This window comes from Fundulus heteroclitus, chromosome 6 (assembly GCF_011125445.2).
Source record: "Fundulus heteroclitus isolate FHET01 chromosome 6, MU-UCD_Fhet_4.1, whole genome shotgun sequence".
Lineage (NCBI taxonomy): Eukaryota > Metazoa > Chordata > Actinopteri > Cyprinodontiformes > Fundulidae > Fundulus > Fundulus heteroclitus.
Window position 1 is genome coordinate 27,190,512 of NC_046366.1, and position 21,792 is coordinate 27,212,303.

General features: G+C 41.1%; 1 protein-coding gene across 2 annotated transcripts in view; it reads right to left on the bottom strand.

Annotated features, from left to right (window-relative positions):
- Positions 1 to 515: 515 nt before the first annotated feature.
- The window catches only part of abca4b (ATP-binding cassette, sub-family A (ABC1), member 4b), a gene marked incomplete in the record, with an annotated part of 61,466 nt that continues 40,189 nt past the window's right edge, over positions 516 to 21,792 (bottom strand). For both annotated transcript variants that reach the window (XM_036138460.1, XM_036138459.1), the window contains 21 exon segments: positions 516 to 1,274; positions 3,579 to 3,828; positions 3,985 to 4,077; positions 5,974 to 6,077; positions 6,389 to 6,523; positions 6,751 to 6,892; positions 8,501 to 8,607; positions 10,156 to 10,218; positions 11,212 to 11,332; positions 11,432 to 11,561; positions 12,478 to 12,601; positions 15,936 to 16,083; positions 17,277 to 17,392; positions 17,556 to 17,733; positions 18,775 to 18,944; positions 19,049 to 19,123; positions 19,201 to 19,306; positions 19,399 to 19,431; positions 19,548 to 19,829; positions 20,033 to 20,131; positions 21,666 to 21,790. In XM_036138460.1, the coding sequence (XP_035994353.1) occupies positions 1,167 to 1,274; positions 3,579 to 3,828; positions 3,985 to 4,077; positions 5,974 to 6,077; positions 6,389 to 6,523; positions 6,751 to 6,892; positions 8,501 to 8,607; positions 10,156 to 10,218; positions 11,212 to 11,332; positions 11,432 to 11,561; positions 12,478 to 12,601; positions 15,936 to 16,083; positions 17,277 to 17,392; positions 17,556 to 17,733; positions 18,775 to 18,944; positions 19,049 to 19,123; positions 19,201 to 19,306; positions 19,399 to 19,431; positions 19,548 to 19,829; positions 20,033 to 20,131; positions 21,666 to 21,790 (2,709 nt within the window).

The window sequence follows — 21,792 nt, forward strand, 5'->3', positions numbered from 1 at the left end:
GGAGTATCGGCAGTCACTTATTTAAAAAGAGTAAATAATGAACCTATAAACTATAAAGAAATATGATTTTTTTTTGTTCTTAATACGAATAACATGGCAAGTTGTCTTATGTTGTTCAAAGTTAGCCGTGCTAAGTGGCCGGTGGCACCGTATAAATACATTTCACAGCCTGCCACGGCATGATTCACCTTCTCCCCCACAGTGGCACTATTCGTGCTCATCAGCCTGCTTCAGATGACCATATGGGCAGACAGTGGCATGAGATCCCCCTCCAGAGAATTCATTAGCAGTCTCCAATCGTACATTGCCAACATCCTTCTATCTACTCGAGGTGGCCAGTTAGGTTCTGGGCTTGTGGGCATCCTCAGGCGAAGACGGCACAACTTGCGGCCACAGACGAGTAATTGGACCGTTTGCCAGAGAAGTGGAAACCCGCGACAAGCTGCTTGCTGAGTGCTTTGCAATGAGTGACATACGGAAGGAAAAGTGCAGTACTTTACATAAATATTATGAAGTTGTGATTGTTTTTATTTTTTGCGACTGGACTGGAAAGCATGGGTTATACAAATGCCAGAGACATAAACGGATTTCCTGCTATTTTGTTGTCACACAGGGAGACAACATGATGTGCGAAGTATGAAAAACAGCAGAAAAAGAGATACTTTAATGCATAGCAAATGGCCGAACAGAACAAAAGCAATGGTAAACATATTTTGCATTCAGTCAGTCTGAGAACAATAAATATTTCATGTAAATATGTCTAGTAAAATAGAGTTGTGTGTTTTAATATAGACAAAAATGTCTAGGGAGCTTAATAATTTATTACTCATACAATATGTACATATTTAAACAACCCATCAGTCCGATGAGCCATTTTCTCTGCGTTTACATCAGTCTCTGTGGTTTAATGTGCATTACTTTAAGTCAAAATCAAGAGCCTCACGTGCTGGGTAGTATATCAGACCAAATTAACCCTCATCAGGAGCCAAAGGCATTTCAAGTTTGGCTGTGGCTGCAGAAACCAACTTGGCAGGTGAACGGCCTCGCTAACTCATGAACACCTATGTTACCTAGATTTCCACCGGGACTTTGGAAGGTGTATCACGATCGCTGCTGTGCAGGGGAACCCATATGCGTTTATCCGAATGCTTAGAAGTGTCGGTTCATCATTTCCTCTTCACGGGCAAGATCTTTGTGTCTTTTCTTGCCGTCCGCCTGTGCAGCGTCACGTCCTCGTCCTCCCCCATCTGTTGCTTGGCAAAGTTGACAAACACCTGGACAAAAGAGAAAACCCATTCAAAGTCAAAGTCGAAAGTGTTCTGTTGTCACCCGCGGCGAAATTTCTCTTTGGCCACTCCGGTTCACGTTGCACATAACGGAGGCAAAAACTGACAAGCGTTCAGGAAAGTCACAGATAAAGATAATGAGGCAGTAAGGTGCCTATGGAACGATGACGATTTGAGGCTTTGTTTATAGAAATGTGCATTTAGATATTTTGGGATAATAATACGCCAGTAGGCAGTAACATTAAGGTGACTGTAACGTATGACCGGCTAGGAACAGTGGAGGTGATTTTTAAAGCATTGGACTGCAGTCTCCCATCAGGAGGCGATCGCCCTCACACCTCATTCAAAGTGTGATCTTAGCTTTTCCTAACCCCCGTCATGATAAAGCTTATGACGGTGCGGATGAAGGGTTGAGAAAATGTGTGGTCTACTGCCACAAATCTATATCATGCTTTGATTGAGCCATGGACAGATGTAGGCGTTCCCCAGAGGCTTACATAGTGTACCCCGAGAAGAAACCTAAACCGCATGTGGCTATACAGGAGGAAGACGGAGTCTGATCTGATTGAGGTGGCGACATTTCTCATTGATTCAACTGGAGGGGAAGATGCAAAGTACGTCAGCTGAACTGCATTCAGGCGGGTCGTGTTGTCACGCACAGTGCTGTGAGACATTTAAAGGTATATCTGGACTGATACAACCTTGAATAAAGAGAAGATTGAGCAAAAATTACCCAAAATGTGGCATTGAGATTTCTATGATGGATTGAAGCCTGTTGAATATGTATAGAAGTAGGAATTAGTGTTGTTGCTGGACCTGAAGTGCTTTACTGGAGAACATAGTATACCAACAATTTCTTTTTGATGTCTGGACAATAAGTGATCACGTAAATATAATATAAATATCGTATGTGGAAGAACATGAAAATGCTACACGGTGGCAAAGTTATTGACACAGCTGCCTTGCAGCAAAAAGATCCTGGGTTTGAATCCTGGCCTGGGGTCTCTCTGCATTGACTTTGCCCCGCTGTATGTTCTCCATGTGCATGTGTTGATTAACCCCATTTCACCCCACTGAGATGTATTATAGATAATCTACACTGAATTGTAACTTGTGCAGACAAAAAGCTTGTTTTGAGAAATTCTTAGTATTTGCTTTATTGCCATTTAACACTGTAAAAAAATTTGGACTGTATTCAGGCCATGATCCAGTCATTGCATGGGGTAGGCACACAATTCTTGTCCATGCAAGAAAGAGGGTGGGAACCAGCTGTCTAATGCTATCTTGAGGCTATTTAAATAGTGGTGGTGTTCCCCTGTCTCCATGGCTGTATTTTCTAGTATGTTAGATCTTTTTTGTGTTTATCAGAAATGTGTTCTGACAAATCTGCACTTACTAGCAATCCAGTTGAATTACGGCTGCTTCAAGAAGCTCAGATTTTTTGGTCATCACATATTTAGGAAACGTGGCTATTTTCATCAGTAAATGTGTTTTGTATTTGCTGAGTTTTGTTGTCTTAATCATGTTTGAACAGACACATTTCCAAAATACAACTTTTTTTCATCGGGGTAAACAAATCGCAAGCACCATTTCTCTTCCCTTTCCCGTTAAAACATATTTGAATTTATAAAATATGACGAGGAAAATGCTCACGCTCCCTTGAGTGTGGCTGCTTCAGTTTGTGCATCAACTGGGAGTGGAAATGGGACATTTTCAAAAATAAAAGGCAGACAGACATACCTCAGACTAAGCATATGTTGTAAATATTGAAAGAAAATGGTGTATAACAGGTTAAAGCTGATTAATGATTTAATTGCATACTGTACAGTGTATAGATAAATAATAAATCATCTTCCTTGAAAACCGATTGCTACAAATATTTCCATACTACACACTAGTAAATACTAGTGTTTTTACAGTTATTTGTCTTACGTCTGTTTTGCCGATATTGTTATAGCTCAACAATTTCCCTCAGGGAATGAATAGAGTACCCACCTACCTACCTACCACATAAATTAGAAGAAAATGAGAGAAGGTGCCCCTCCAAGGTAAATAAAGAGAACATGTCGACTCCAGGACTGTGATGTTCTGCCTGTATCCTGTAAATAGCTAAATAAATGCACCTGCAGCAAACTTGTAGTCTCGAAATGATTATTTCTACTTATGAAGGTGATCAAGTGAACGAATGTTCCTGTCACAAACATAGAAATTAAGTTTAGTTGTATTATATACATATAAGGGAAGGGACAAAACGTCATTGTTTTTGTTTTGATTGTCAGGTTTCATCCTCACCTGGTCCAGTGTTGTCTGGGAAACAGAGTAGTCCTCGATGCTGAGCCTGTCTTTATTGGCCACCACCAGCTGGAATATCCTCGCTAGGGAGGAGGAGGCAATTTCATACTGCAGCGTGTTGTAGTGCTTCTCCCGCTGAACACAGCCGGGGAAGGAGTTCTCCATAAAGCTCTCCACAGGCTCCAGCTCCGGAGACAAGCCTGCTTTAGCTGCCTTGATTTTCATGGTCACAACGTAGCCGTCGCCAAATCTGGATAAAGGAACCAAGGCACAGTAACGTAATGTGCTGCGTTTTTTTTTTTTTTTTTTTGGTGGTTACTGCACTGAACATTGACGTTTGGGTAATATATTAGCTGTGGATTCAAAACTACAGAAGTTATTAGTTGAATAAGAAATAATGTCCTACTTGTATTTGAGATGCTGGATGGTACCAAGACACTTAAATGTCCCGTTGACCATGATAGCCAGTCGAGTGCATAGAGCTTCACACTCCTCCATGCTGGTGGGAAACAACAGTCATCCGTCATTATTTTCACTGCTGCTTTTTCATTTCTGTGACCCATAGCTTGACCACTCTCAGATTTACAGTGCCCTGGAAGAGTGTTCATACTTTTAGCTTAATCATTTACCAGGAATTTATGTAAAAGATTAATACATAGTAGTGCATGTGCGTGAACTGGAAGGAAAATTAGGTATAGTGACAGGTAAAAGTATTAAAAATGCGCCGTCCATTTGCGTCAGCCTCCCCCAGTCAACACTCTGTAGAGCCACCTTACCCCACCAATTCCAGCTGCACGCCTCTTTCAGTATGTCTACCAGTTCTGCCCACAGACTGACTTATCTGCCCATTCTCCTTTGCAAAATAACTTAAGTTCAATAAGATAGCATGAAGACTGTCAGTGGACATGAATTTTTTAAGTACTGCTGCAGATTCACAATTGAAAATGGGTCTTGTTTTGACTGGGCCATTGCAACATATTCAACCTAAATTAGTTTATTTATATAGCGCCAATTCACGGCACAGGAGATAGACCCCCGGCCTTTGGTGGAGCTTGATTATATGAAAATGATCTGACTGAATTTTTTTATTGCCCCTATGGGTGGATGATGAAGGCCATTGCCCTCCTGCCCTCCCCACAGCCTGATGCTACTACCTCCGTGTTTGGAGGTAGACGCATCATAGCGGAAATGTGCATTATTAGTTTTACGCCACACAGACAAATCTGCATCTAGGTCAGTTTTGGTCCCATCTGACCAGAGCTATTTCTTTTACCTCTTTGCTTAGTCCCTTACATGGATGGAGAAAAACTGGAAACAGAATTCTTAATGGCTTTTTTAACCAATATCTTTTTTTTTTTGGCACTTCTTCATCAATGCCTGGCTGATGGCCCTGTGAAAAGATCCAGACTCCCCACCCCCCAGAGATGTGGATCTGTGCAGCTCCTACAGAGTAACTTGGGTCTCTCGGCTATTTGCCTGAATAATGCTGTCGTTGTCCAACCTGTTTGTTTAGATGGACAGCCATATATCGGTTGGTTAAAAGGTTGGGATGTTGTTCTACAACCTAACCCTGCTTTAAAATGTTACTACGATGTTATCCTTGACCTTTCTGCTGTCTTGTTTGATTATACTGATGCTGTTTGGTCATTTGTATTCTCTGACAAACCTCTCAGACCTTTACAGATCAGACATATTTAAAGGAACATGCCTATGAGTTAGGATAAAAAGTTAATTTATTTCACTAACTTAATTCACTAAGAGAGAAAAAAACGACATTAATTATGTCAAGCTTTTATTTCTGGTAATTATGATGATTTGGTGCTTATAGCTAATGAACATATGCAAATTAAAATTTTTTAGATTAGAATATTACATCAGACCAATAAAAGAAAACATTTTCAAAACAGAAATGTGGGCATAATGAAAAGTAGGTTTAATACCTGCTTAAAGATTTTTTGTCTCAAAAGGTGCTTTCTTTCTGATTAACAAGCCATACTAGGGAACAAATATTCTAATTTGCTGAGACGCACATGCATGTTGAAAGTAAATGACTTACTAATTAGTTAAATTTGCTTATTATGTGAGTTCTGAAGCAAATTGATGACACTGGGAAAACTGTAAAAGTATCAGAGAAAGGGAGCCTTTCTGATTTTTACATATCTAAATGTTAACCCCATGAAACATTTTCCTTCCACTTTACAGTTATGCACTGCCTTGTGTTGGTTCATCACAGAAAATCCCACAAAGTACATTGAGTTTTATTGTTGCAACAGTAACAAATATTAATATCTAAATGGTTTTATCAAACGTTGTTGGAAAAAGGGGCTACTGCGTTTGGGTAACTGCTGACATACACTGATGGCTGTGAATTTATTTAATGGTGAGGTTTTCGAACCTGTGTGATGTCAGCACCACGGCCCTGCCGTCCTGAATCACACTCATGATGGCGTTCCACAGAAAGCGCCGAGAGTGCGGATCCATCCCAGTTGTCGGCTCGTCCTAAAAAAAAAAAAAAAGGAAAAACGTTATCAGAACAAACAACAAACTTGACTCTGAGCTCATAACGCCACACAAACAGAGACCAAGTCCTTATCTGTTTCAGCATATGGCAAAAAAATCACAGATTTATGCCAGTTTGAACTGAACTGCACGGTTTTCTTGCCAACATATAAAACATTCCAGGCCAGGCCTGTCTGAATCCATATGGCTTGCCATCTGGATCCATAGACCATTTCATTGATAAATTACTGCATAAAACCTTTAAAACACAAACAATGGGCTCTGGAGCTTGCCGTCATTGGCTCTCTTACCAGCAGGACCAGTGCAGGGCAGCCAATCATTGCGATAGCTGTGGACAGTTTACGCTTGTTGCCTCCGCTGTAAGTTCCTGCACTGCAGCCAGCGTATTCTGTCAGGCCCAGTTTCTGGATGCCCCACTCTGCCACCTGCAGAAAGGAACAGGATCTGTGTTCAGACGCCATTTCAATGCACCGCTGACTGACTCCCTTATAAAAGGATATGCTAAATAAAAAGAATTAAAAACAGATCAGCAAAATGGGGACAGGGGGGGGGGTAAACAAAAGAAGAGAAGATTGAGGTCTTTGTCGTATGTGTAGCAGAGTAAAACGTCCTCAGGCACTTCAATATGTGAAGCAGCTGGAGTCCCACTTACTCTGGGGATCTCTGATTCGGGCACCCCTCTGAGACGGGCGTAAAGGTAGAGATGCTCCCTGCCGGTAAGAAGCTCATCAATGGCATCAAACTGGGGGCAGTAGCCCATGTTCTGGTGCACGTCGAGCATCTCTGTCAGGATGCTGCAAATAAAGACACAGCATGTTAGCTGCAGTACCGCAGGACTCAAAATAACGCCGTTAATTAAGAAGAAATGTATGCGGCCATTATGCAAATTACTATTTAAAAAATCCTTGCGAAATTTGTCAAAATTAAATCATATTTGGGACCTTAAAAATGTTATTCTTTCGATCCTTTATTAGCATATATTTACTTTTACTTAGCGTCTAGTTTCATTGTCAGATAGTGTTCTCACACTGACAAAGTGTGCCGGACTCATTGAGCTGTTTCTAGCAGCCACCCTGCTGTAAACACACGCTGGATGAGCCAGGACCAGCGGCATTTGTCAATACACAAGAGCACTGAAAAACTATTCATACCATTCAAACTTAATGGATTTTTTTGGGACATTTTCTGCGATACACAGAAACGAAGTAGTGAATAACTGTAAATAATACAGTTATTAAATGGAAGTCTGAAAAGCCATTTGTTGCAAATATTGTACATTGCCAGGCTTTTGGGGTTTGCCTTGACCAGCTTTGCACATCTACAGAAATAGTTGTTTGCCCATTCTTTGCAAAAGAGCTCGAGTTCAATTAGATTGGAAGGAAAACATCAGCAAAAATGAATTTGTTACGTCTTGCTGCATATTTAGGTCTGGACTATGACTGAAAAGCATCCCCACAACATAAAGCTGAGAGCAAGATATCTCACTATGGGTATGGTGTGCACTTGGCTTTACGCCACATATTATGCATGTCAAATACTTATATTCTTGTCTCATCTAACCAGACAACACTAATGTGCAGTGCTAGTTGTCTGCTGCTGTATATACAGCTTTTTGCAATTAGCATCTTGCTCCACATATTTGCTGTGTCCGTTATATGACTAATTACTGCAAGGGTTATTTATTATAGGTTCTCTCTAAACAATGTTTTTTTTTTCCTTTTTATTCTTTTGTAAAGACCAGATCAGTGGAGCACATGACTAAAAGTTGTTCTGGAAACAGAATATTTCACCCGAGCTGTGAATTTCTGGAGCTCCTCCAGAGTTACTATGGGCCCTTTGGCTGCTGACCTTCCGGTTTAGGTGCAAGGCCACGTCTTGGTAGGTTTTAAGTTGCTGCCTTTCTCGTTTCCATTTCAGTATGATTGATTGAACAGAGCTTTGTGAGGGGCTCGAAGCTAGGAATATTATTTTATAAAACTAACCCTGAATTAAACTATTACATCTTTCTCCCTGGCCCGTCTGCTGCTTTCTTCAATCTTCATGATGCTGTTCGTTAACTAACGTCCTCAAACAAACCTCTGAGGTCTTACCAGAACGGCGGTATTTATGCAGAGATTAAGTATCAAGCAGACACGCTGTTAACTAATCAGATCATTTTGAAGACAGTTTTATTGAATAACATCAAAGTAAAGGGAGCTAAATACAAATATTTCAGTATTTTTTACTTTTTTGTTGGCCTGTCTTGTAAAATTCAATTAAAATGCTAATGAGGTTTGTGGCTCAGGGGTATTAATATTTTTGCAAGGTACAGTAACATTTCAATGTAGTCTTAGAGAGCGTTTTGTTTTGTGATAATTAGGGCCAGGAATGGCTTTATTATCCTCTAAATGAGCTCTACCTACCTGTAACCAGCCACAGTAGCCTCTCCGTAGCTGACATCAGTGTCGCCTGTCAACATTTTGAAAGTTGTTGTTTTTCCAGCTCCATTAACTCCCAGAAGACCAAAACACTAACAACAAAAGGCAACTGTTAATACAAAAAGCATAAGAAAACTTGAAACGAGGAAAATGAGCCACTATTCTAAAAAGTGAACTCCATCCAGAAGCCCTTATGTTTGATCTTGCATGACTTGAACCACTAGAGCAGAAGTCTGCAACCTGAGGAGAACATGCAAACTCCATACAGAAACACCCAAGGCTGGGATTTGAACCCATGACCTTCTTGCTGCATGGTAAGACTGCTACAAACTGTGTCAGGGAGCAGAATAAGAAATAAAAGAATGTGTTGTTCATATTGTCTCCCATTTTCACCAAATCATAGTTAAAGTCAAAAGTTAAAGGAGCAATAAGCAAAATTTCATTCTTTTAGATAGAAAAAAACTAAAGGTATATTTTAGATGGACTATGATATGACGTCACATCGCAGCTCTCTGTGTTGTTCTGCAGTCTGTTGTTAACATAGCCGGGCCGACCGAGCGTGCACCTCCCACTTCCCTGCCCGTAAAATGCCACCTGCAAGAGCAGTTTAGCACAAGATGGCGGAGGGCACGCCCAGCAGATCAAAACATTCTCCTGCTAACAGTGTTATAACGTTATGAGTTACTTCTTTGCTAGACATGTTCCTTGTGTTGGTGTTTTGTAGTGAATTTATCCTTTGCAAACATGAGCATATGAGGCGACGGGTGAGAAGAGGAAGGGAAATGGGGCCGTGTTGCTGCCAGAATGGAGGTAGAGAGAGGCGTGGCTACATAAATGTCTTGTTTTGGTCTACAGCAATCAAGGCCTTCCCCCATTGAAAATCTCTCTTCAGCTCAAGCCAACAAACGACGACTTTTGTTTATTTCTGCTGCTGATATGCACAATGCTCACAAAGAAACGTTCATTTCTGGGCACCATGATATCGTGAGTTGTGCTTTCCTAAGGTGTCAAGTAATATATTTCAAATCTTTTCTTTTTTTCCCCATTATTCTGGCATTTAGCAAATTTTAATTATTTTCAAATCCTAACCGACAGCGCAAAAAGTTGGGAAGGATTTCCTGTCAAACAGCGATTTAGAAAAAAGCCGTATGTTCCTTCCTATTATAAGGTAGTTGTTCCTTTCCACAGTGGCCACATGCTTTCTCAGGAGAGGGGATTGCTGCAAAGTCAATTAATTGATGCAATTGGCTGGGCTTGCTTAAATAGAAATTTTTTTTACCAGTTGGCATAATAAACTGAACCTCACTGGATTGTATCTTGAATTTGAATCTGTCAGGATGACTGGACTGATTTGACTACATAATTAATTTATAGATCAGATCTGTTTGTCTCATAAAGTGCCTCAACGTGATTTGTCATGAAATGGCTCAAAATAAATAAACTGAGTGAATCTTATTTTTTTTTTACACATTATATAGATATCTATTTTTAACCTTTTAATGAGGAAAATCTCTACAGTTCTGAATCTTATGCTGCATTCTTCTAACTCTGTGTTTTTGTCTATTTGCAGACAGACAGAACTTGTGGAAAAGAGAAAAGATAGAAATAGATCTCAGCTTAGATGAACTCAGTGACTTTACCTCGCCTGCGGGGACTCCCACACAAATCCGGTCCACAGCTGCCCTCTTTCTGCCCACATACGTCTGTGCAGAGAAATGACAATATCTCACTTTATTGCAGCAGGACCACAGCAATAAAAACACAAATGTAGAGGTTAGAAATATGTTTTTTCTTTTAAAACACCAGACTGATGGGGATGTGCAGTATTCAAAATGTATTTGTTTTAGTTTTAATGGTAAATTTAAGATTCATCTTTGCTTGACGTAGGATACTCTTAAAATTGTAGTTTGTTGAAAAAGAAGACAAAAATTATTAGATTCACTGTAAAAAAATCAAATTATTCCTTTCTTTTATATTTCTAACATATTGAGTTCATGAGGGCATTAGTCCCTCTATAAAAGAGAAACCACTTAAATAGTTCAAGCATTTTATTAAAAGAAATTTCAAAACTCTTCTGAAGGAGGCATAGAGCACAGCGCTGCTTCTCCCCAACAATGTTGCTGTGCACTACCAGTCAGCTGGCTAAAAGAAGGCGACAACACCCCCATTGTGCTCGCTAGAAAGACAGATTCAGCTGTTTGGAACTATTTTGTACTTATGCCACTTCGGCTTTGTGGATTTTCTTACAAGAGTTTATCAAAGGGGTTGGTTTCCTTTTGTGGATTTATAGCCCAACATACGTGAAAGAAGAATTAGATAATCAAAAACTAAATCTTATTTATCATTCAGTGGGGGATTATATTACAGATCAGTCACTATGTTTTCAATGGTGCTCTATAAGACTTTCATGGATTTGTTGCACTCCTCAAACCTTTCCTGGACAATTTAGTGTCAAGATTATTGTTAGTTTTTTTGGTCAGCAGCCACATTAAGATGAAAGAGTTCAATATTTGTCCAAAAAAAGTTATAATCCTAGGAGAGAAGGGTTTCCAGCAGAATATCATATTAGAACAAAAATAATTGTTTAATTTATGTGAGTGAACATTTGATATCCCATGCGCTAAGAACATTTTGAGAAATGGGATATCCTGATAAAGTTACACCTTTAATTGATTTTTCTTTTTTTTTTTTTTTACCTTTGAGAGATCTCGAATCTGCAGGATGTCCTTCTTGCTTCCTCCCTCATAAATCCTCTGCCTCTCTTCGGCAACGTTTTCGTCCGCATCCTGTACGACAGTCTGCTTGTATTCTGGTAACCTAGGTAGTAAAATAAAAACATTTTAAAAAATAAAATAATCTCAGGAGGATTCTACCAGACCAGTGTAAAATTTTGTGTGTGTTTAGCCAAGCCCTTACCAGTGATCCAAGAAGAACCGATACTGGATCAGAAGATTGAGGGTAAAGTACACAAAGCCTTCCATCAGCATAAAAAATATGTTTTTTCCCACAAAGTCCCACCGGAACGGATCCATTATGTACTCTTCACCTGGAAACAAAAAGTATAAAAATATATATAAACATTGTGCATATACAAACTGATACGGAATGGGTAATGTGTTATAGAATCAAAATGAAACTGCATCATTTGATAGAATTTAAAACTGTCAAGCCATAGAGGGCCTAATCCAAAGTCACAGAGAAAGCAGGCTCGCCCAGTTTGTTGAAATGCCATTGCAAAGCTTCATGAAAACCAAGAATCACAGCAAGACAGGCGAGGGATAAAGTTGTGCAGAGGTTCAGGGCGGATGTAGGTTGTAAAAGAAGAGCCCAAGCTTTGAACTGATCAATCGATCAAAAGTCTTGAAAAGCAAATGGATCAAGGCATGGCCATTCCCCTAAAACCGACATGCCAAGAAAGGAGAGCATCAACCAGAGAAACAGCCCAGAGGCCCATGGTAACCAATGCACTCCACCAATGTGGTGTTTATGAAAGAGTGACAATAAAAAACGCCTTCGTTGAAAGAAAGCCATAAGGAGTCCTGTTTGGAGTTAACCACAAGCCATATAAAGGACAAGCACCATCCTCAAACATGGAGGTGACAGCATCATGCTGTAAGGGTGCTCTTTGGGAGTGCCACGGAGCGCAAAAAACCTGAGACTGCGGTGGAGGATCAGCTTCCAGTAGGACAAAACTCCAAACAACCAGAGCTGAGGGTTTAACATGCGTTACAACATCCACATCAAAACACATTTGAGAATCTGAGCTAAGAAACAAAAGTCGTTGTTTATAAATGATCTCCATCCAATCTGACTAACTATTCTGCAAAGACATCTACCTCCTATTTCTACTTTCCAATTGTGTGTTGGTCACATGAATGCAATGACGGTGGTTGATTAATATCGTGCCGTTTAGCCAGCTGCGCGCGAAACGCTGAATTTAAACGAGTGAAATTAGTGCATACCAAACCGGGCATAGACGTCCGTGACAGCCTGGTTCATGGCCATGTCTATCAGTCCTCGCCCCAGGCAGAAGTGAGGGAACACCAGCAGCCATTTTTTCAGCCACTCGTTAAACGTCTGCAGAGACTGCCAAAACACAAGAACAGCAGCAGCATTACAGAATCACGTCCGATGGCGAATGAACAGAGCTCTGCGACAACTATCCTAAGTCACATATCAGCTGCATTCATAAAAAATTATTTGTTAAATTGCTTAATAGTACCATGTTTAGAATTTGAATTAAAACACTTTTTTGTGGTTGCTCTTATAAGTGGTAAAAAAAGATCAACAGAGTAAAAAGAATCTCAAACAATCCTTTGCTTCATCTACACTCTAAGTAACCTAATCATTTTCTGGGGGGGTTTCTGTGTGGAAACTGTTTCTAGAATTAAGTTAATTTTTTCTAACGGAGCAAACATGGTGGCGGTTTATAATGCTCAAACGTATCAGTACTTTTTGGGCTCTATGCTCTCATGAATCATCTGTGGTGAGAGCAATGGATCACAAATGTTTAGAAGGGGATGACCATCTGCTGGAGAACGGCCTCCATTTTTTTTATTATTGTAGTAGGTTATGACTAGAGTGCCATCTACACCCTTTACCCCAACTTATTTGATTTTATTCTACTCCTCGTTTTTCTTTAAACCCATGACAGAATAGTAGAAGGTCATCTATATCATTTAATATTCAGACCTAGTTTTTTTCTCGTGCCTAAAACGATGACAGTTAAAAGGTCTTTCGCACCCAGTGTTGAATATTTAGACTTTATTATTATGTTTTCCACATTTTTGACTAAAATCCATAGTTTCCTCTTTAACACATGCCGATACAAGTTTGAGTCCAGCCTTAATGATCGTCCAGCCTATATTTTTGCCTATGCAGTTTATCAGAGACTCATCTGCCCTCCAGCGCTCAAATCAGACTCTAGTCCACATCTGCATTAATTGATTTATGTTATTTACAACTGATGGTGGCCAGACATTTTGAAAACATAGCTTGCTCTGAAAAAAATAATTCACAGCTGTGGGCAACAAGAGGCAACAAAATTGGAGAAATTTGCATTAATGTGCTCTATTGCTGCGGGTCAAATGTTTTCCGGTTTTCCAGTCATACATTTGGTCTTTTATTGATGCTTTCTAGGAGGGACTTTTTTTTTTCCAGGATGGAAGAATGATGCAAACAAACAACTGTGATGGTTTTTAAAAACATGACTCACATACATATAAACACCCCCACAAATATAAGGTTAACTATCTCTTAGCAAGAAACAACACTTCTTTTTTTTTTTTGAAGCCAGCAAGCTTGTGGGATAATTTGGCTCGATTTTTGGAGCATATACGAAATGGCTTGGCTCTATCATATCTGTAAAATTTTCAGTTGGATTGAGGCCATGGCCATTCTAAAGGGCAAGACCTTCATCCTCCTCCAAAACCTGTTTTGATTTGCGCTTCGGATCGTTGTGTCGTAGGAACACCCAACTATATCCAAGTTTGAATCCTCTGACCCACAGTGAGATGAACCGGAGTTGGTTGAAATGTTCAGCAACAACCCAGGAACCACAGAGACGAGCGCATCATAAAATTGAAAGAGGCAGGAAGACTTTGGCCAACGTCCGCAGTGAAGCCGGATTTACATCGCCGTGGACTGAGAGGGTGCTGCCAAAAAGAAACAAGGTCCCTATTCCAAACCGGATCCTGACGGACGTTTTTCAGCTGCACCGCCTGGATGAGCCAAATGTAACAATGGTAACAATTTTACACCTACAGTCCGATATGGTTTGGCAGCGCTCTATAAAACGTGCACCGCATTGGATTTTTTTTTTTGTGGTAGACCTGTTTGCCCAGAGTAAATGACCTATACCGTGTGATGGAGGACATCCCCGGGTCAAGGTGAACACTAGTAGCCTGACCCTAGCCAGATGGATTTCGCTCCGCCTAGCTTCACTCACATCCATCTGGAACAGATCCATATGAATGGCATTTCAGAAGGCTGGGCCTTATCAAAAATCCTTGCATATGATTGGATAAGCCACTTGACTGTCATCTTTATCGACGTGCTATTTCAACCACTCACACCGAAGCTAACCCGTGACGCTGTGAGAGCGACGCAGGAAAAAACAAAACTTTTATTTTTTATGTGTTTGCGGCTCTAGTGGCACGCATTTTATTGACAGTGAGCTGACAGGAAGAGGGGGGAAGACAGGCTGCAAAGCGCCGCGGGTCGGAGTCGATCCCGGGCCGACTGCGTCGAGGACTAAAGACCTCCTAACATGGTTCCCGCTAACCGCTCCGCCGTGGGCGCACCCCGGAAAACAAACTTGCCAAATCCAGTCGGGAGAAGGGCGAAAACATGGTTTCCACCAACAAAAGCCTTCAGAGCCGTTCTCTGATGTTCTTTTAATGAAACAATATTAGGTAGATTGGACAACACAGAAGAAATAGCAGCATCAATGTTAACGCTTGCTTCCTCGATGCGAGCCGCCATTGCTGTCTGAATCAAAACAGTCTCACGGTCGCTTCTCCACTACGTCACATCTATGACACTCCAGCCCTACGTCCTGATTGGTTGGACAATAAAATTGGTTGGAGAAATCACTCTCTATGGGAGATGTCCCAGATGTATGTGAGTGGAGCTAGGCGGAGCTAAGTGGAGCGATATCAATCTGGCTAGGGTCAGGTTAGAACACTAGATGCATTAAACAAAACTAATTTGCTTGGGTCAGTCCAAATGGGTCACCTGAAAGAAACCTATTGTAAGTGTAGACCCACCATCCTGGCAGGGGGAAATCCATATTAGACCCCGATATGAACACAGGTTGGGTAAGAACACGTTAGAAACTGTCAAGCAAGGTGGGGGTACCATGATGCTGAGGGCGTGTTTCACAGCCAGTGGTACAAGGTCTGATAACATAAAGAAATAATTGTTGTGGTTTGGAAGTTTAGCCTGAAAAAGAATGGTTCAAATAACTCATTAAAAGCCCAACCAAGGTTTACTTCTGACCCGAACTGTAGATGCGTCGGATGCACCTTCACAAAATTAGCTGCGACACAGTCTGTGTTTTATTTTAGTTTGTTGCGTTATTCATGATTTATTGTTTCTTCGTTTATTTTTGTGTTGCCTAACGCTTTCTGAGCCTTCTATCTTGAGTTACACTGAACAATTTCCTAACTGCTCTCTCAACAAACCCGCTACTTGTTTCTAAGTATGCCACCATTAGTCATTAGCTTTCTTGTTAAAGATTCATTTCTCGCGACATTAAGCCTGTGCCGCTGGAGTTAATGGAGTCTGAGCACGATTGGTTCTTCGTTAGAGTAAATCACCTACGCTCACCTCAGAATAATCAGTATATTTGCTAGAAGGTTGCCACATTTAGGAAGAGTCCGGGTTAAACCGTTTTTGGGTATACTCGAGGTGTCCTTACCCGGTTGTTTTCAAAGAGCTCCAGGATGAACGTGACGGCGCTGCTGTTGATGCCAATGAACAGATTGATGCAGGACAGAGACACGTATGCGGTACTCGGGATATTGAATATGTAGGACATGGGGTACATCATGGGCGTCACCGACCACCTGAAAGCAGAGGAGTTTGAGAAGTATGATAAAAGCAGTCATTAACATGCTAAACAGATGTGTAGCCCCTCACTGATAACACAAAAAAGGATGAACGCCCTTCTGCTACATAGATCATCTATGCAGGCGAGGTCTGTTGAATTAAACAGACTTAGACTTAGACAACTTTGTCATTTTGTATGCACAGAGTGCGGACAGAACGAAATTTCGTTGCATACAGCTTGTAAATTGCAGTAAAAAATTATTTACAGTATAAGGGTGCAGCAGTGATTTAAAAGTAAACAATTTAAATGTAGACAATGCAGGAGAAGTCACAGTGTACAGGTGAGTATTTTTTAAAAACCATTTGTATGTGCAGAATAGATTGTGCAAAGGGCATTTGTGCAAGAATACAGGTTGTGAATTACAGTAGATTTAAAATGCAGTATAAGGTGCAGCACTGATTTAAAAGTAAAGCAATTGAAATGTAAACAATGCAGGAGAAAGTCACAGTGTACAGGTGAGTATTTAAAAAAAAAAAAAAAAAAAAAAAAAAACATTTGCATGTAGGCAAAGAGGAGAGATTTTTTTTTTTCTCCAGCCAGCGCTGGAAATCATTTTTACCCCAGGAGTATCACGGGATGGGAACACGGCATATAAGGCAAGGAACAACTCACAGTTCAGAGATGCGAGCAAAATGTAAACCGTGGCATGGCGACAACAGATAGCATGAACGAGGCATAAAGAGCCAGATCAGAGAGACGGCTTCAGCTGCTGTCTGTGAGCATAAAGTTTATCAGGTATGAAAAATCTTTATCTTTATTGGGTTTTATGTGTAATCTGTCAGTAGCAAAAGTCTGTTGTTCCCCACAGATCCTGTTAAATCCATACCTGCCATACCTTTCAACACTCTTCTTGATGATGGGCAAAAAGTCTGAACACAATCTAAAAACCATGCGTGCCATTTACGGGGTGTTTTTTTTTACCTTCGCTATCATCTGCGATTTTTATCTGATTTTCCTGCTTGTAAAAACTAGTTTGTTTTTTAGTCTCTCAAGCGATGAGGCATTTAATTGTCTTTATAAATGCAACTGACATTCAGCTGAGGCAGACTGGCAGTCCCCAAACTATCCATTCCAGAGACACTTTATTTCAAAATGCTTTTAAAACATTTTCAGTATTAAACTAAGCTACATGGAAAATCAGCAGCTTACCCATAAAGAAGAAGAAGGGCTATCAATGCTGGGAGGTTGGCTTGTGATGTGTAACACTTTTTATCAAAAGCCATGAAGATGCCAACCACCATTGCAGTGCTGACAACGTAGTTCATCTGAGAGAGAACAGTGACAAAGAGACTGGATAGTAATGATGATACGTCCATACCTTTTCTTTAAGATTTAACTTCCTATTAAGACTGGCACTTAAAAATAATACTGTACATAAAAAAAACACATTTGGGATCAGTTTTATTTCTGAATCCTGAGCTTGCTCACCATGTCCCAGAAGAAGTTGGCCACCCAGTACACAAAAGGATTCACTCCACTGACAAACTGCAGGTGCTTGGCTTTGGTCACTCGCTCCTGAATGAGGTAGAGGACGAAGCTGGCGGGGATGAAGGACATGGCGAAAATGACACAGATCGCTACAACGGCATCCACCGAAGTGGTCAACCTGCAGAGACAAAGGAGATAAAAATCAGTACCCCGCAAACTTCTTTTTTTTTTTTTGTGTTTGCTTGGGATGCCTAAGAAGCCTAAAGGTTTAAAACATGCAAACATGTCAGAAAACTGTCCCTGTCGCTGCTAGACTATGTTTGGCTGGAATATTCAGTAAATTTGTCTGAGTTAAATTTACTCAGATTGAAGAATTCGTTTTTGAGTGGTTGCCCTTTTTGAGTCAATTTTCTTCAATTTGAGTAAATCTTACTCCGACAAATTTACTGTATATGCACCAATCAGTAGCACAGCTTCCAAAAATGCATAAAATGCTTTGAAATAAACGCTCATCTTTTATGGCTGTACTGGGGAAGAAAATAAGGAAAATTCTACATTTACTTTGAGTAATGAGCTTAGGGGAAGATCCCTTAATTCGCAATAATTCTTAACAAATCCCTGGAGACAGGTGTTGGCACCCCTAACTTATTCTGTGAAAAGCAATGAAAGACCCTTTTTTATTATTTGATTTGATTTAATTTTATACGTTGGAAACACCGTCTAGTAAATTTTCATTACTAATCCATAACTTCTGCTTCCCTGGGGTAGAAATATCATGTGATAGAAAGACCTGTTTCTCTTAAGGCTGGTTCACATGGCACAGTTTTTAGCCCGATTTTCGCCCCGACATGAACCCCATTGGAAACCTGAAGAGAAGAGAGCAACCAGAGGGAGCCCGGGATTTGGACATTCCAGACCCAGTGCTCTTCTTTTGGCCAAAGGTGACTCTGGAAAGCCATAACAGGACGATTTCCCGACCGCATAAACTCTAACAGACATTATTGTAATTGTTCGGAGTTGGAATATTCCACAGCATTTCGAATTCATTTCTCTTAACGCTTTTTAAACATCTTCTCATCAGGGTTGCCAACGATTCTGGATGCCACTGTTTACTCAGATTACACACGTCACAAACAAATGTGAGCTTTAACTACAGGGACTAAAAGTTTCTCATCCTGTCAATATAAACAAGAAAGATAAAAGGTAGAGCCGTGCTCACACAGTGACTTCGGAAAGCTGCTCTTTGGTGAGATTCAGGGGGTGGTTGATGGCGGTGATGCCGTACTCAGCAGGTCTGGCGAATGAAGGGAGGAAGGCTCGCAGAATGGCGTTGTTGGCCACATTCATAAAGGCCACCATGGCGTGCCAGCCTTTGTTATTATACCATACCTGGCCGAGGAACGGAGAGGTACTTTAATACATTTCCCACGACACAACTTTCATACGACGTAAAGCGGGTGCACACAAACTTTCTTCGTGTTCAAACTCCTTACCTTCACATTGAATTCACTCTCCATGAAGCGTAAGAACGTACCAATCTCACCGAGGGCAAGTCTGCAGTACTGACCCTGTGAACACGGGAGCTCAGTCTGAGCTGATCAGGCGGTTTATGCTCACAAAGAGGTGAAAGCCGCGAAAGAATTACCCCTGTTATGTTGAGCATCCGTCCCAGCTGACGGAAAACGTTCTGGATGTCTTTGGGCTCCACATCGAGGATGGGAAGTTGTCCTCCCACGGAGATGCCTCCATACCTGATTACAGAAAAGATTCACGCCTGAGAAAAACAGGAGGGAAATGCCCACTGCCAGATACAGAGTGAGACTAGAAAGAAAATGTAAATTACCTTTGTTCATTTACCCAGTATTTGCTCTTTAAGCTGCAAAATGAAGGTTAATAAGAAGAAAATTCAGTAATAAGGTAAAAAATTATGAAACAGCTCCTGTGTGTCTTTTCTAAAGGACGGTTTTTCTCTCATCTTCCAGTCCAACCTGCCTGGTTCTGATGAGACCGGGGTAGGTTTTGACCAGATAGTCGGAAATGTTCCGCTCGGTCAGATCTAGCATGATGTCTCCCGTGGCCTGCACCCGCTGAGGTGGGGGCAAACCTCCCGCCCCCGCGGGACAGATGGGCATCATGGTCAGCTTCTTCCCGGCGCTGCACTGGCAGGTAGGCGACGGGTTGCGCTGGTTCCATTCTGGGCTCTGTAAGATGTTCTGGACTACGGGCGAGACGTCAGGTTGCTCCCAATCTGAGGCACTGGTGTTGCATTGCATCCTTGACCAAAAAGAGACGAAGAGGACAGGCATCTCAAATTTCCTTAAGACGGGTTTGCAAATGAGTTTCTGCATAAATGCATAGAAAAACAAAACGGTGCTCATTTGTTTTTAGTGCAATTTGTTTAAAAGCCAAGGATGGAAGTGAAATGAGGTAAGATCCAGCAGCACATTTGCTTCTTGCCGTGCTGTCTTGATACTCACCCTAACAGTTCTCCCTGCATGCATCGTGTGCCGAGGCCCGGCAGGCCCAACAGGCGATCTGTGAAGTGTTTCATTCTGGGGTCAAACGGACGCTCGTTGCTAAAAACGGCGGCAAAAATAAGAGATTACATTCATGTTGATGAGACTGAGAGGACAATTACCCTACCTGTGAATAGTATTCACACATACTGTCAACTTTTTCCCCAATCGTTTACACTATCACAAACTTCACTGTATTTCATTGTGGCGTTTAGTAACAGACTAACACAAAGCAGTGAATATTTAGAAAATGGAAAGAAAATGACACATGATTTTCAGTTGTTTTACAGATAAACAACTGAAAACCATGTGTCTGCATTTGGGGACAGTGGGGCCAGGCCCCATCAGATGTCGCTGTGGAGCTCAGTGTTTACAATAAAGAGTGAGAAAAGATTGTTCTTTATAGAGCAATATTGTGAAAAAGACAGATTCCCTTACCAATAAAATTCTCTTATAAACATCTGTTTCTATACATCTAAGTCTGCCAGGATACTGATAACCTCACTAGGCTAAATCCTCTTGAGGTGCCTTGATGTTGGGGCTGGCCCACCAACTTTTGTTTAAATTATGAACATCTGTAATCAGAGTGCGCATGCCCAACAAGCTTTCAGCAGACAGCCGTGGGGCACAAATCCTCTGGCCCCAAGCTCAGATCGTCCAATCAAAATACTGGAAATGCACACGTTCTGCCGGGTAGTGTGCGACCATCTAGTGTTGGTTGGCCTTGCTGGCTCACTGAAGGAAAGATGTAAATCTTTTCTGCTCAATAAACTACCTATATTAGTGAGCTTTTATTTGCAATTTTATGTATAAAAAATAAATTACATTTAGATTATATAAAATGGGATTTGTAGTGTGTTGGTTTATGCAAATGTATCTGTTTAATTTAAAGTTATGGAAGACTGGCAAGAAGAAAGCCATCTGGAAAAAGATGCTTTGGTAAGATGACACTAAAACGTAACCTTTGGCCCACATCAAAAACATTAACCTTAACACAACATGTCCACAGTGAAATATAGAGGTGGTGCTGGAAGAAAACCTGTAAAAGATGAGACTGAGCTGGAGGTTCAGTCTCATCAACATCAACACTAAACATAATGTACATCCAGAGCTGCAATGCTAGGATTAAATCAAAAAGTCAGAATGGTCTAGTCAAAGTCCAGACCTGGTAGAGACATACCCCCCGAAGACTTGCAGCTGTAGATCCAGATAAATTAGGTCCCTCAAAGTATTGACTCACGGGTACTGAAGGCATGCAGCTCTTTTCAGAATCCTATTTGTAACTCATTTTGAAAAACACGCATTGTTTTCCTTTCATTTCAGAATTAAGCAGTGCCTTGTGTTGGTCTACAACCGTGGTCCTCAGTTCCGGTGCTCGAGGGCCGGAGTCCTGCAACTTTTATTAATTGATTTCAGCTGTGTTGGTCCAGGGACACGTCTAAAAGCTGCAGGACACCGGCCCTAGAGGACCGGAATTGGGGGCCACGGGTCTATCGCACGAAATCCTAATAACTTTGCTTTGAAGTTTATGGTTGTTAGCGTGACAAATTGTGGAAGTGAGGAGCATGGATACTTTGGCAAGGCATTTTCTGACCTGAAGAAGGTGAACTGTTGTCCATACATCCAGGGTGTCAGGGTCAGACTAGGATATTCTCCAAACGGCGGGACAATCAGCGTGAAAATCAGAGAGACGAGGACAAACGTGGCAGGAAGCACAATCT